We start from the raw sequence: 15557 nt of genomic DNA, 5'->3' as shown, positions 1-15557 counted from the left end.
TTCCTTGCATTTATGTAGTTGTTCACCCTTCAAAAACCTGTGGGCTTGTGAACTTGGTGCCTAGTAACTAACTCTGTTCTCACTGAAAATCCTTCAATCTGTGTTGTATATGAGGGGGTTTACTAATCCAGCTGAGAAACAGCCTTTTTGTTGGATGTATCCAAAAGCTCTGTGGAATGAAGGATCAGAAAATCCCTGCTCTGTAGTTGTTCAGAGATGCTGGCTCTCCTATTAAAGTAGCAGAACACACCCTTTAAAACACTGTGTGAAAGTAAGGGCATCCTGTCAGATACTTGGCTTTGATTAAATGGTGTAATATTGCAACTTCCACTTTGATAGTTGCCATTTTCATTTATTTCTGACTGAGACTTAAAACTCGGGCGTGCCTTGGACTGAGAGTTTCTTAAAAGGGTTTAGCAATAACTATTTTAAATAGAGTTTGCTGTTAGTTGCTGTCTTTCTACAGTTCATAGAACATTGAAAGGGAACAAATGAATAATTTTGAAAGTACAGCCAAGAAAATATTTTCATATATGTAGGGTAAACGAATTGATCCACAGGGAGTAATCTTTTGGTTATGTGCAGCGGTTACTGCAATGAATATGGTATAAGGTACCTTAGATTCTTAAAAGCTGTGTTTTCTTTGGGATGCCAGAGGTGTGGGTTATTTTATGTTGTTCTGAGAACCAAGAGAATTTCTGCAGGAAACTGATTGTGGCAGCACAAAGGAAAGGAAGTTGTCAGGATGTGGCCAATGTTTGCACTGATCTCCAGGTGCACTGTTAACTCTGTCTCATTAACTGCAGGATACTTTATGCTGAAAAAAATCAGGGGAGGTATGTGCCTTTTAGCTTTTATTCCCAGCCAACTTCATGCTGATAAATAATGAGATTTTAATAATGTCAAATTATGTCCTGGAAATTTGACATCCAAATCATGCAATCTGTTATGTTTTGATTCAGTGAAGCCACACAGGTTTAAGCTTGTCTGCAACAGGTTTTTATCAAGAAAGCAAAAGCAAAAAAAAAAAAATCACACATTTTATTGACCACATATACCTGAACACTTTTTATTTAGAGTGTATTATGAGCCAATGCTTCCTTTATGAAGCTTTCCAGAAAGTCCATTTCTGTAGTATCTTGACATGATATTGGAGTCCATATCTCTTCATCGCAATAGAACCAGGAATTTTCTAGTGGCTGATCACTTTCTTTAATTAACTGAAATTACATCTTCAGAGCCCAACAAAATTTGATTCTGAAATGTAAACTTTTGAAACTAGGACCTCTATGAAGTTGGTCAACAAGGACCTGTCTTGAGCTAGCTGTGTTAGTAACTCACACAGAAGCAGAGCATGACATTTTTGTTAGTTCATTGATTTGACTTAATCAGCACTTCAGCAAGAGGGCTATAAGCCATAGGTCAACTCAAATATTAAGTTTAATTCTGTGAGAAAATAACACTGTTAATAATGGCACTTAACTAGTGCTTACTTTCTAGTACACATTATATACATACAGAAACATACAGTACACCTTCCTGTTCAGAGGTTTACATTTAAATGATACAGTTTAAGAAATAATTTAATAAACTCTTTGCAGATTCTTTTTACATCAGTAGGCTGATTTTTATCTTGCATATATACAGTATTTTATTCATATCTATTTAAATGTGTAATAGATAAGCCCCTATATACAGTCACCGGAAACCTTCAGGTGTTTGAAATGGAAAGGTCCCATTCTTGAGAACTTTGTAAAGATTTGTCCATAAAAGTTCTTCCTAATTTATGATACCTTGTATTTCCTTAAGTATTTTACTGCACTTGCCCCCCTACTGTTCTTTATATAAATATTGCAAAGCTCTCTCTTTTTAGGATGCTGCTTTTTAAGAGATACCAGGTGAGAGTGCTGCAATTAAGTTCAGAATTTGCTCAAGAGAACAGCAGCCAGGCAGATCCATGGCACAGTTTCTTTGAGGCAACTAATACATCAAATTAACTTTTAAAGGAGGTTGAGTGGATACCAGTCTTGTTCATTAAATTATCCAAGTTGTTGTATGTATGATTGCCATGACATTCAGTGTTTATCAAGGATACAGACAAATACCCGTTGCAGTAAAAAAGATTAGGAAAAAACCAGATTTGATACCCCACGGGTAAATTACATAAAAATCTGTCTTTCTACACCTCTTAAATAGCAGCTTCCATTTTAGTACATAAATTTGTTTGTCATGTCCAATCACTGAATAAGATTTGGATCATCGTAAAGGAGTCAGTGTGAAGAAGTAAACATGAGTATTGAATGGTACCAGGTGTGCAAGACCAAGCAGGGATGGGAGAGAAAGGAAAGTTAAATAAATTGTGCAGAGAAGTGAAAACAATAAAGAGAAATTATAGAAGAGCCATGATCTGAAACAGGGAGTTTAACACAGAGAGAAAAGAACAGAAATAAAGGCAACAGTCTGTTAGAGACAGAAAATAAGATGCCTTAAGAGAAGGAGGAGATGGAAGTGAGGAAGCAACATGGAAGTTGAAATTGCACTTAATGCTGCCTGCTCAGCCACACCGTTCTGGCAGCGTCCCAGTTCTGAAAGCCTCTATTCACACCAGATAAGCCAGTTCCTCCCTTCCTGCATAATGGCAGAGAATTTCTTTAACAGATTTTATATGAGAGATTTAATGTGGTGCATTAAGAAACCTCATTTTCCTCAGATGGGAAGGAGGAGTCTGTTTGCTTGACAGCTGTAAGGAAAGATTTTGTTCTTAAACGCTTCTGTGTGGAAGTGAGCCTGAATGCTCAAGATGTATAGAAATTTATAGAAAATCTCACAAGGGGGGCAAAACCTAGAAAGCAGCCAGTATCATGTATGTCAGCATAGAATCACTATAAATGAGTGTGTGAGCTGGGACACAGTGATAAGGAACAGCTTCATTCCTTAACATGGCTTTCATCAACAGGCTAAAACTGAAAACACCACAGAAACAGGTTATTTACTCTGTAGGCTTTAAGGGTTAAAAAAATTCAATAAAATCTGAAAAGCTATTAAAAAAGTAAAGATTAATGGAAAGTCTTCCACCAGGATGTTGGTAACTTAGAGATGCTTGTAGATAAAGAGGATAAGCAAAGAAGACTATGGGAAGAAATTGCTTGAAGGGAAAAGGTCTGAAAGGTCTGTTCCTCACATGCTTTTCATGTAAAACTTCAGTGTGTACCTCTGCTGACAGACTAGGACCAGTTACCAGACAAGACTGTGCTCTGAGCAATGGGAAATGTTCAGTTCTGGTCTTGCTCCATACGTGAAGCTTGAAAAGTCACATTTTTTTAATGAAGTCACATGGGATTTGAGTTGTGCTGTGACAGATTAAACAACAAAATGATGCTGTAGCATGTATCAAGTGACAGCAATGTCTTGTGGCCCCACACCAGTGGGAGAGTATCAGTTTCACTTGTACCCCCCCCTCCTGTCATTAATGCAACAGCAGCACAAGAACAGGTAGTTTTTGGGTCAGTGCTTTGTAGTTTTGTTGTTGTAACTCTTTATGTGCTTCCTGCAGCATGTCTGCGTTTCTTACGTATTTCATATAATCAGTAAAATTTGGTGATCTGGATTGGATTTCTTCATCCCTAGTGTGAAACTAGACTTTACTGTGTATCCGAGAATCCCAATGGAAGGCTTTTTTGAGAGGTCAGCAAAGAGCTGTTGCTGACTGGGATTCCTGTATTGGGGAATTTTATATGATTTCCAAAACTCCAGTGATGTCCTAGATTAAAGAGAGTTTAATTTATTTGTTGCAAACATATCCCTTGAAAATACAAAATGTTAATCATAAACATATTTATTTTTTAAGATAATTACTCTTGTTACATGAACATATGTGGACCATAACACTTAGCCAGACAATCTTTACTAGTTAAATTCTGATTTAACTTTGTAAATGACTGTGTCCTTCATTTTAATATGTGGAACGAACATCTCTAAGTTCCCTCAGAATTAGTTAATAAATATTTCTGAATTCCTGAAATGTTTTAGGATACAAACAAAGCACTGGAAAATTAAAACACATTTTTGTTATTTGTTGTAGCTAAAAGAAAAATCACTTTACCATAAACATTAAAACAGGTTAGTTTGTGTGAGAAAATAATTTCTGAAAATAGTAAATTAGGCTTCTTTTAGAGGGGATTCAGTGATGGAGAAAGAAATTAAATAATTTAATTTATAATTAACATTTACTATTTGGACATGTATAATTGGATAATATGATCTTCAGTAAAGATCATCTATATAATCTTCATTGAAAAATTCTATTTACTTCATCAAGGATAGCACTATCACTTTGTACAGAAAACAAGGTAATACCTTTTCCTATACAAGATACAAGGTGCTGTGTCTTCAGTCAAGACTTCAGTAAACTGCTTAGTTGATTTCTTCAGACAGGAAGATCAGAGCCATGAAAACAGAGTTTATCCTTTGTCACCAGTTCAGTGCACTAAGGTATCAGATGTCACAGGTAGTGCAGCACACAGGCCAGAGCCTCACACCACTTCAGCAAACACCTACTGGAAAATTAAGACTCTTGCATTCAACTGCAATGGAAGCTCCTTCCAGCCTCTTGGTTGGGACTCTCTAATGTCTGAGTGCCAGCACAGCAGTGTCACAGTCCCAGCACTGAGCACCCAGCGCGGCAGTCACAGAGCACCAGGGGTTGTGTCACACCTATGTCATGACCTGCTGTACCACTGTGCGCTCGTGAGAACACCCTTGATTCCCACAGTGTATCTTTTTAAGCAACCGTCGTAATTTGTTGGGGAAGTTTTTGTTAATGTATCTGTAGAGCAGAGGCATGACAAAGCTGCTGGAGAAAGCCAGGAATTTTGACAAAATCGTGGCGAAGTGTAATATTTGAATGGAATTTACATCTGGAATTCTTCCTCGTAGGTTAGTAAACGTGCTTACCAAGAGAATAACGTAATAGGGTGTCCACAGGGTGAACTGGGTACAGACTGTGGCAATCAGCAGTCTGTGCACTGATGGATCCAAGCGCCCAGTGTCCTGATCCAGTGGCGTGGCCTCCTTGCGTATCCGCAGGATCAGCGTCAGCGCGTAGAGAACAGCGATGGCGGGTACAACGTACCCGATGAACACCATGATGGCATCTGCTGCTTCCTGGTTCTGCATCTTGGAACACTCAATTATTTTGGTGGACACGTGGTTGCAGACGTAGAACAGGAGAGATGAGAAGCTTGTGAGCATGGCACCGCCCCAGATGAACCCACAGACATGTTTGGTGTTGTACACACTGGACATGTAAGTCCTGGGCAGAGCACGCTCAATGTAGTAGTCCAGACTGAGCAGTGTGGTAGAGTACATGGTAACTAATGATGAGACGTTGAATAAAATAAGAAAGGTAATATAAACTTCATTGTTGGAATTCCAGATGGCCCATTTTGTATTGGCAAGACCTAGCAGGTACATTGGTGCCAGAGTGTTGATGATGAGACCGGCAACGGCAATGTTGACAAAGTAAACATCTGGCATAGTCATAGTAGCTTTGTTGTAGAGGTTAACTAGGACCAGCAGGCCATTGTAACAAAGGCCAATTGGGAAACATATAATGAGGTAGAGTAGGGAAAAGATGGAAAGCACAAGGTCGAAGTCATGGCAGAGATGCTGGTCCTCACTGTTCTCAGTACTGTTGATTAAGGCTTCACAGCTCCACATAGTGATTTTAGCTTTTGTGTCTTCTTTGCTGGTTACCAGCTTTTCTGTAGAGCAAGAAACAGTGAAAGTGTTGTTAAAATATTACATTCTAAATGAAATGCAGAGTACTGTGAAGAAAACATTTTGAATTTAAAGATTACACGTCACATAACTGATGTTGTTAGTCTAGAAGAAAGTCAACTGTGATTCAAAATTTCATGAGACTAATACATGTTATGAAGTTGTAATTTAAATGAAACTAGTGGTAAATTAGTTGATACAGGACACTCAACAGAAGTTAGTTGTAATGAATAGTATGAACAGTAATACAATTTAAAAAAACCCTGTCAAACAGTACCTTGTATATAGCTAATAATACATAAGGGTAACTACTGAAGAGTGGAAGGATATAAGCTGAAGCACAAATCTTCACAATATGATGGAAAATAGAGATCTCTTAAGATGTTAAATAAGCTTTACCTTGAAAAAAGAGTTTCTTAAGAGGCACATCCAAGGCAGTATGGTGGATGTGTACTGGATCACTGATAAAATTGACAAAGACTAGAGGATACTGGGAAATGAGGTATAAGGAGGGGGAGTTTGGTTTTGTTTTTTTTTTAAATAGGTCAGTTTGTATTCAGACTTCCAACCTTATAACCATTTAGTTTCAAAAAAACAATGGACCTCTGTAGTCCAGGGAACCTAATATCAGGGCAGTCTGAGTTTCCAAAAAGGCAAGAATCAGCTATCATTTCCTCTCAAAATAGCTCGAATTCTTTAAAAAAGTATGCTACTATCAGCAGTTGTGGCCCAGCCATCTTTGCTTTATCATCAGTCAAGAGAGAGCGTTTTAACTGAAACCAAGTGAACTTCAAAGCAATTGTGTAAAGTCTCTTTCCAAAGTGCAGAAACAAGAAATAATCTCTGAAGTACAACTCAAAACAGGCACAGCCTTAAAATCATGGCTGTTACTCATGGCAGCCCATGTCAGGGACAGTGCAGAGCTGGTGCAGCAGGTGATTTCCCATGTCACGTACCCTGTCTGTCACATACTCCTGTGGTTTTTGTGTGCTTCCCTTTCAGCACCTATAGCAAAGTATAAGCACACATACCTGGATTCTTTCCAGAGAGAGAGCAAGATTTAATCAATCCACAGTAAACATTGTGCAATGAAAATGAATGCTACTAGACAACATGCTACACTCCATGAAACAGATGGCTAAATTATACTGTGTGGGGTCTGTAAGCATATGGGTACGTGACTGCATCTCCCTGGTGCTAATTCTTTGACTCTTCAGCCATAGTACAGAATTTGTCCCAAAATCGTGTCAACTTCCATGTTTTATTTCCCACTGCAGTTGTTTTGTGTGCATTTTTCTTCTAAGTACCATAAGCTGAGCCAGAAATCAGGCTAAAAATACAGTAATTTTAGCCAGGCAAGCAAATTTTTATTCCACTGTCCTATGTTGGATTTCCTCAGAGAAGTGGCTTCTGTGACAGCACCAGAAGTTCTGTTGTTTTCAGAGCTTGTTTTCGCCTTTGTGGGAAAACTTGACTTTTTCAGTTCATTTTCTCACATCAGTTCTTCAGCTATATTGTTGTGTATGAGTGGACTGTATCATATCTATGTTGTCTTTCCATCCTCATTCTATTTTTGAGCACCAAAAACAACCCAGGTTGTTTTCAGGCAGCATCTGTTAAGTTTTTAAGAAAGAAAAAGTAAAGCTGTTGTTTTTCGCAGTTGAAGGGAACCAAAACTACACCTCATTCAACTGTTACGACTCGATTCAAGCAAAGCAGCAGACTGGAACTAGGTATTGCAAATATACGCCTTCTCGTGAGTGCAAAGGTGACTAAGCACAGGCATGGATACAATCACATAATTCCATTATGTAGGTTTATCCTTTAAGCATGTAGCTTTGATTACTCCAGACTGAGTTACATCAGCCACTGAATAACTTGCCTGTATCTCAGAAGATCAACAGTCTTTGTTACCAGGCTTTGTATTTTACAGAGCAGGGGGATGTCTGGTTTCACAAGTGGTGTTAGTCACTGCCCTTTTTTTTCCTTTACGTCCTGTAAGTGCAGTTAAACACGACAATTCCGTTTTGATGATAGAAATGGCAGACGATTTGCTGTGTTAAATAGTAATCTTAGGGAAATGCCAGTATTTACCTCTGGAATGAGCAAAAATAAAATCCAAAATCAAAGCATTTTCTCAGATTTTTCTTGCTGACTTTTAAGTTCCGAGGTGAGGTATTTCTGCCGCTACAGCCGAAATGCCCCGTGTTTAATGCTCACTTACCAGCGAAGGCACTGAACCTGCTCGCTGCGCTGTGCTCCGCAGGCCCCGCTCAGCATTTCGCACCCAGCCGTGCCTTTTGTCCCTCCCAACCACGGCAGAGTCCGGGTCACTCCTCAGAGCCCTGCGCGCAGCACCGCGGCTCGCTCAGTCCCCGCTGCCCCCTTCCCTGCGCGGCCACCGGCAGCTCTGCAGCCCCAGGTTGCCTCTGTTGCATAAGTGGAGGCTGCAGCCTCTTGTTTACAGTGCCCCGGCTGCGGCGGCCCCAGCGCTACCCGGATCCTCCCGTTCCCAGCCCGGCACCGCGCTGGACGCGCAGCCCCCGCCCGGGCAGGCAGCGGCACCGCGCGTCGCGCCCGCCGCCGGCTCCCACGGCCCCGCCGTGCTCCGCAGCCTCTCTCACCTTTAATTCCCGTGTGGCCCTGCCCCGAGCCGCCCTCCCGAGGCACGGAGCCGGCCGCCAGGCCCCGGCGTGGCTCTCCCGGGGAACATGGTGCTGGCCCGGCCAGCGCCAGGCACCGCGCTGGGAGCCGCTGCCTGCGCTGCACTTGTTTTGCCTCTCTAAGTTACTCACAAGTTTCTGCTTGGCTTGGCAGGCGCCTGGCCCCTCCCTTCCCGTGTTTACAGCCAGTTTCAAGAAGCGAGAGGCTGTGCTCGGAGCTGTTGGATCCGGCTCGCTTTGTAGTCCCTGGGTTTTCGGATTTACTGCTTAAAATGCACGCGGGTTTGTTATGGTTTTGTCATCGGCGCTGGGGTTCTCCAGGGATGATGCACAGCCCGTGCCATTCTCCGCAAGTGCAGTCAGCAGCCCTCGTTCCAGAGCGTGGGCTTTATTTTGAACTCGGGGTGAGAATGTGTAGCTTTGAGGTTTCATTTTTATAGGCCATATATCCTGAACAATCAGTATTTAAAAATTCCCGTACAACAAAGTGCACAGGTGCTTGTGGTGCTGGCAGACATGAGCCAGCTTGTAAAACCACGTAGGAAGAAAAGTTTCTGAGCGTTTACTTTGAATTTGGAGACTGTTTTGGTGTTGTGAAAAGGTGTTATGACATAACCCTCATTTTGTGATGGTGTTATGAGTTCTATTCTGCTTCCTTTTTAAAAAAGGTGATTAATCTCATGGATATTTGCATGTCACTTGCAGTTAATGGATGTGAATGTATATATTTTCCACAACTTTAAAATGGATCACTTCTTGAAATAGTTTTGGAACTGCAGATTGGTAGTTCATGCCATACTGAATTTTGTACTGTGGTTGTTCCATTGTTCATATGGAAACTTCTCAGACTAATTAAATAAAGTTACTACCTTTGAAGTATGTTTTTAACTGATATTACCAAAAACAGAGAGCTGCCTTTTCCAAATAATTTGTGTTATATTTAGAAATTCCAAGGCTTTATTCCATAGCAAATAAACACCAATGTAGCATCCCTTACTGAAAAAATAAGCAGGTGTTTATGGAATAAATACCGGAAAAACACGAAACCTGAGATTAGCTCAGTTGTTTAGAGCATGATGATGATAACACCAAAGTCGTGGGTTTGATCTCTGTATGGGCCATTCACTTAAGACTTGGACTAGATCCTTGTGGGTCCCTTCCAACTCAGAATATTCTGTGAAGTCTAAAAATGGTCATCCAGTTTGTGTTGAGTTACTCTGACTGCAGTTTGTATTTGAATATTCATTACTAATATTGTAAAACCACCGCAGCTCCCAAATGGCAGAAAATACCCCTGTTCCTGTTTGATACATAGTCCACAGACAGAATTGTCTGTGTGCTGCGGATAACTTCATGTTACAAACTGTAGCACCAAGTTTTTGGTGCTTCAAAACATTAGAAGGACTTTAATCATCCTAAGTTCACCAGGGAATCAGCAAAGTAGGAAAGGTATTCATGTAGAAGCACTTTTAGAGTGCTCATACTTGGCCAAAAGCCAATTTCCTTACACTCCATTAAAGCTGAAGGTGGTTTTATTTAGATAACAATGTGCATGAAGCACTTAAGAAAAAACTTACTGCAACACAGCACAAAAAGTTGAGAGCAATTGGTGGCAAAGATTATTTTAGAAAAGATGTGTAAAATGAAGTTTAAATAATGAGAAAAAAATGACAATTCTGCTCAGTTGTATTACAGAGTCCATAGCTGCAGTCAGGCTTTTTCAGACATTTTCATTCATAATGCAGCACCAAGTTGCAGAGCAGGTTGGGTAAGAGTGTGAAGCATGACCATTCTACGCTCGGATTATTTTATTTGACTTAAAAAACCAACCCTTTATCCAGCTGCAGCAATGTCTCTTTGCTCTGCAGATTTTTTTGTTTATACAATAAATGGTTTGTCTACTTGCTCTATTATCATCTCTATGTGACGTAGCTCTTACCTGGTTTATCTCACCTCTGAATGTGTTTTCACAAGCTGTTGGTATCATTATAAACTAACAGCTAATAAAGTACATAGCTAATAAAGCCGTTGCCAACAAGGTAAGTCTCTAAACATGCCAAGCACTTGCACCTTTGTCACGTCTTCTTGAGTTCCCACAGGATCTCTTCATTCCTACAGACTGAGACCCGGTGCTGCCTTGGGGGAGGCTGGGCCCTGCACAGAGCTTTGCTGGGCAGCACAGATTTGCTTCAGATCTAGGCTGAGCAAACTAAAAATCATGGCCAGAAGTGCTGTTGTGCATATATAAACCATGATTTAGTAGATTGTCAGCACCTCGTCAGGGTTTGGTAGGTGCTTTTTGGAAGTGTCATGCTGAATATTACTTATGGATTGAGTCTTAAAACTTTAAATAGTGGATGATCAATATTTCTGGAAAATAACAAACCTACAGTTTGTTGTACATTAAGGGGAAGAGATTGAATTCTGAAGTGCTGGAGAGTGAAGTGTCACACTGCTGTTACCTCTCAGTCTGGGTAACATGACATTTCTTCAGGCTTACTAGCTTATATACATACCATAGGGATTAACAAGTGACTTGTTGGCTGGATATACAGAAAAGAAAAACGAAATAGCCCAGGTTAGATGTGAGGGGGAAAAAAATTGCAGCAGTGCAGGCAAGTAGGTTTCACAGTGTAGTTTCCTCATGCAGTTGCTGAGTTGCTGCTGTTTGTAAAACAATGATACAGCTCAGATAAAATGCTTATAACATGACTGGAGAAGAAAATCCTGCTTGATACTGGGGGCTGGGCTGAAAAACAGGCCCCTTCCAACCCTATCATTTATGTCTTTGTGGTGCAACCATTGACCAGTTTGGCAAGTGGGAAGTTCGTAATTGATACTGGTTCCATTTGTAATGTGGTTAATTCAGTGCAATGTAAGGTGAGAGAAGGCATGATCAAACAACAAGAATACGTGATACAAAGTAGCATGGAATATAATAAGCCTGTGTTGGCTATTTTAAGAAGTACAAATCAAAAAGCAAGAGTAGGTCAGTTGAAAGAGAGGGAGCAAGGAGTTTGCCACTCGTGGCAAGTGAACTCATGGAAGAGCAATCACCCAACCTTCTGGTCCCACTCATTTCACCCTTCATTAGGCTCAGGTTTTGGTTTTCTAAACCCTTTCCCTTTGCTGTATATCTTGCTTTAGTAGCAGCATAACAATAATAAATAATTAAAACAATAAACCCAAGATCTTTGACTTACATAACCCAACTCTTGCCTACTCCTGGCTTGATTCTGCACAATTTGAGTGCTGTGAACCCATTTCCAGCTCTATCAGTAATTGCCTTGCCTTGCACCAGTGTTTTTCCTTTAACATTCCTTCTATCCATGCCTAAATTCTTATGTACATTTCCTTGTTTCTTAAAATACCCCTTTAGTTTCACATCTGCCTGGCCAGTGTTTTCCTCTTTATCTCTCCCTGATGAACCCCTTACCATGGACGTTGCACCTCCCATCGTTATTTGCTCATATGACACACACACAGTATCGTATGCAGCTTACGACAGGGCTTCCACGCATGACACACTTTCACTTCTACTTTGTGACTTTCCTGTGGGACACCTCAGGCTGAACTTTGGTATTTTGAAATCAGCAATAAAAATGACATTCTCAAGAACTGTGAGGGCGCATTTCCGTTGCACGTGGCACGAGTACAGAGATACCCGTGTTCCTGAAATTGGTCTTTGCATTTTGCTTTGGCCGCCCTTTGAGGTTGCTCACTCTGCTTTTCCAGAAATTCTGAACATGTATTGTCTTCAGAACTCCTTCTTGTGGGCACCCTTCTCACTTGCTGGGTGAACTTTGTTACTGTTCCACAGATATTGGCAACCTCTGTCTCATTTGTTTATCCTTTCGTTCTGTAAGCACTGTCTTTGTGGTAGATCATCTGTATAGCAGCTACCTGGTGATTCAGATCCCACCTGTGCCCTGATAATCTGCTTACTGCCCATGGCCTCTTGGCAACCTGCTAAGTAGATGCTTTTTTCCCGTTTTGACCTTTTGTTGTTGTTATTTATCATTGTTGTTATTATTAAATATATAAATAATATGTAAAACTATTAATATTAACAATGTCAGCTGCACATTTGGTTTCTGTTTAGATTGTTCAGCTCTTTGGGAATCTGAGTTCATGTAAGGCCATGTCAAAAGTAAGTCTGCAAATTGCTGCTGCTGGTCACTAAGCATCAACAAATGAGTTCAGATGGGCATTTGGTTTGGAAGAAAGAGGAAAACTTGATTTTAAGGTATGGCAACTGTTTTTTTAGGATGCACATACTCTGTAATAGGTTAGAACTGCAGAACTTTCTTCTGTTTCAGAGTTCATAGAAGGTTGCTCAGAACAACGTGTGTATCCATCAGAAATGAGTAATTGTATTTGCTTAGGTTCTCTTCCCCCCCTGCTGCCCCCCTCAATTTCTAAGCAGCCTTAAAGCTTATGAGAACAGATAATACACTCTAATAAAGAAAGACAAAAAAGATCAACTACCCTGGAAACCATAAGCAAAACTGCTAAATAGTGTGTTTAAGAGCCCTTTAGATCTGCTGGAGAGTGGCAGTGTCATGGTGCTCTGGAAGGCTGTTATAACCAAGCCCTGTGGGGTAAAAGTGCTGTGGAGAGGAGACAGCCCAGCACTGCAGCCCCTGAAGATTTGTGTGGAAGGAGTCCCTTGTTCAGACACAGATGCTATCTGCCAGGCACATCTGCCACTCCAGATAAACCCTCCTTTTTGTGCTGTTCATTTCTTTGCAGTGGAGCCTCTGGGGGAGCTGGGTTGCCAGTGGCTGTGCCCTCCTGGCAGCTGCTGGGGAACAGCTGCACCAGGGGCTCTGCACGGGTTAACTCCATAAACTCACTCATGTTTTGTTAAGTTCTCCCTGTCCCAGCATCGGATGAGTGGCACTGATGGGCTGCTCCACCTCTTCCTGACTTAGCTTTATCACTGAATTCTCTAAGAGCTTCTATGTGGAAAACATGATATTGTTTCTTTTTTAACGTTTCTGTGCAGCGAGAAAGAATTCACTCTAGAGTGAACAGTGCAGCTTTTAATACTTAAAGACTTCATCACTGCAGAAAGTGAAATACCTTGCTTTTGTGCAGTTCTAAAGGTGGGGATTCCCTCAGGCAAAATGAATTTACAAAGTGGTTACCTGTATTCATCCTTAGCTGCCAGGGGTCCTGAAATGAGATAGAGTTTGGAGATGCCCAAATATCCACTAGATAATACTTTTTAAAAAAAATTAAGTTATGTGCAAAACAAAACTCCAGTAATTTTCCTAGTATTCATATTCACTTCCAGGAACTTACAGCGTATTAAATAACAGGAATAATTAGAATGAATGCAGTATTAGAAAATCAGCTTACGTATGGTGCTTTGGGTTCTGGATTTTATAAAGCTGACCAGTTGGAATACAAGAAGTGACAGTTTTTAAGCATCAGCAGAGTAGATGGCGCCGTTCAGAGTGCTGAACAGCCAGTTAGCACTGCTGCACTTCTGCTCCATGCTTTCAGAGCACTTGGAAGCTGAATTTGATGCAGCCATTCTACTTTAAAACTAAGTAGCAACAACCTTAAATAAAATTCAGTGTCAGGATGACTGGAAGTTGTTATGTATATATATTAATTCTTTTAATTGCTTCACTGAAAACAAACTTAAAAAAAAATTTAACCTTCGTGAGAATTTTCAATGTACTTATAACTGGTGAGCCACAGAAACCAAAAGAATTAATTAAAAAATACAGAAAAAGTCAGTTTCTGGGAGAGCACACAAGCAAATAATTTCCTTCAGTTTAAAACTGAATGTAAGTTGCAGATTCTTTTTGTATGAAATACTGCAACTCAGTGGATCTAAGAAAGGTTACAGACACCTTTAGCATCTTTACTGTTGTGATGTTGATGTTCAGAGCAGCTGGGACTTAGTAGACACTTTATCTCACTGTTTTTAATGACAGTATTTAGTTCATTTGTTCTGACTTCAGGAAGCTAATAGACTAGATAAATTTCGTTAATTAATCTTTCTTAACTTAAAATCATCCATGTTTCAATATAAGGAGTTTTGCCCCCAGTATCTACAGACACTTAAACTGTAGAGCAGCAGGTCAGTTAAGACTAGTTTTGGGGAAAAAACATTTACGAAACTTATGTGTTCCCATTTTTATCTAAAGGTCATTAGATACTAGAAACTTCTGCTGAGGCCTTTTTAATATTTGAGATAATATAAAAGACAGTTTTATGGTAAAATTCTTTGTTTAGGTACTGTCTTTTAATAAATGCAGACAGGTCATTTGCACCTCTTCTTACAAGATAGCAAGTGCCAGGATCTCTGCATTTCCAGCATTTTGGAATTGCACAGGTTCCAGGTAAGGAATGTTTGTACTTCTGGTTCGTGTAAATCAGCATCGCCCCAGTAAAGAGGACAGATTCTCGCCAATCCAAATTAATGCAAATGATACCAATTCTGGGCTTTGCTGACTGAATTTAGTCCAGGAAGAGAGTGTCAAAGGTGCATGGACTGTGCTGGAATTACTCTGTAAATGAGTTGGCCCGGCGAGCTGGCAGGGTGGAAACAGCAGCTCTTATCTTCTCCCACTGTTTGTCAGCTTCACCCGTGCTCAGGGCTTGTGGCAGGGAACTCTGCTGAAATTTGGCAGCACGGAAACATTCCCCACAGATCTTTTGGTGCCAGTTGCAGAGACTGACAGGAGGAACAGATGGTACTTTTCCTGGAAAATATAACATAATGCTGTTTCCTATTAGAAACACTGGTGAAAGCTGTGACTTGGTGACTTATCAACCAGACCATCACGTTGGCTGGGTAGGAAACTCTTGTGGAACAGATTCTGACTGCAGGGACCAGGTTTCCAGTAAAAGCAGAAATATTGACATAGTTCTTTATCAGATAGCATATATAAGAATTATAAAACTGGTTTGAGTTTAGAGTTTGAAGGGAAAAATCAGCCCTCAGCAGAGTTACAGTAAGGCTGAAATGACTTCAAAATTTGTCACATCCGCTGGAGATAAACATATCTTTCTGTTAATTGCTGGCAAGTCTGAGACATCTTGTTCCTGACACTCCTGTGGCTTTTAATTTTCACTGCTTGGTGAAGGAAATAGCAT

The 15557-nt window shown here is 40.5% G+C and overlaps 1 protein-coding gene across 4 annotated transcripts in view; it reads right to left on the bottom strand.

The window, feature by feature from the left end:
* Positions 1–1028: 1028 nt before the first annotated feature.
* Positions 1029–15557, bottom strand: part of GPR146 (G protein-coupled receptor 146) — a 48697-nt gene continuing 34168 nt past the window's right edge. Inside the window, exons 1-2 of one of the 4 annotated variants that reach the window (XM_048320425.1) lie at positions 8403–8559; positions 1029–5762 (exon numbers count right to left, since the gene is read on the bottom strand). In XM_048320425.1, the coding sequence (XP_048176382.1) occupies positions 4714–5718 (1005 nt within the window). In that variant the 5' untranslated portion in view covers positions 5719–5762; positions 8403–8559 and the 3' untranslated portion in view covers positions 1029–4713. Of the gene's footprint in view, positions 5763–7660; positions 7964–8002; positions 8257–8402; positions 8560–15557 lie in introns of those variants that run through there. The other 3 variants (XM_048320423.1, XM_048320424.1, XM_048320422.1) reach the window with 3 other exon arrangements.

Source organism: Corvus hawaiiensis, chromosome 16 (genome assembly GCF_020740725.1).
Source record: "Corvus hawaiiensis isolate bCorHaw1 chromosome 16, bCorHaw1.pri.cur, whole genome shotgun sequence".
NCBI lineage: Eukaryota > Metazoa > Chordata > Aves > Passeriformes > Corvidae > Corvus > Corvus hawaiiensis.
The sequence above is the reverse complement of the archived record's forward strand: the minus strand, read 5'-3'. Positions and strand labels throughout refer to the sequence as shown.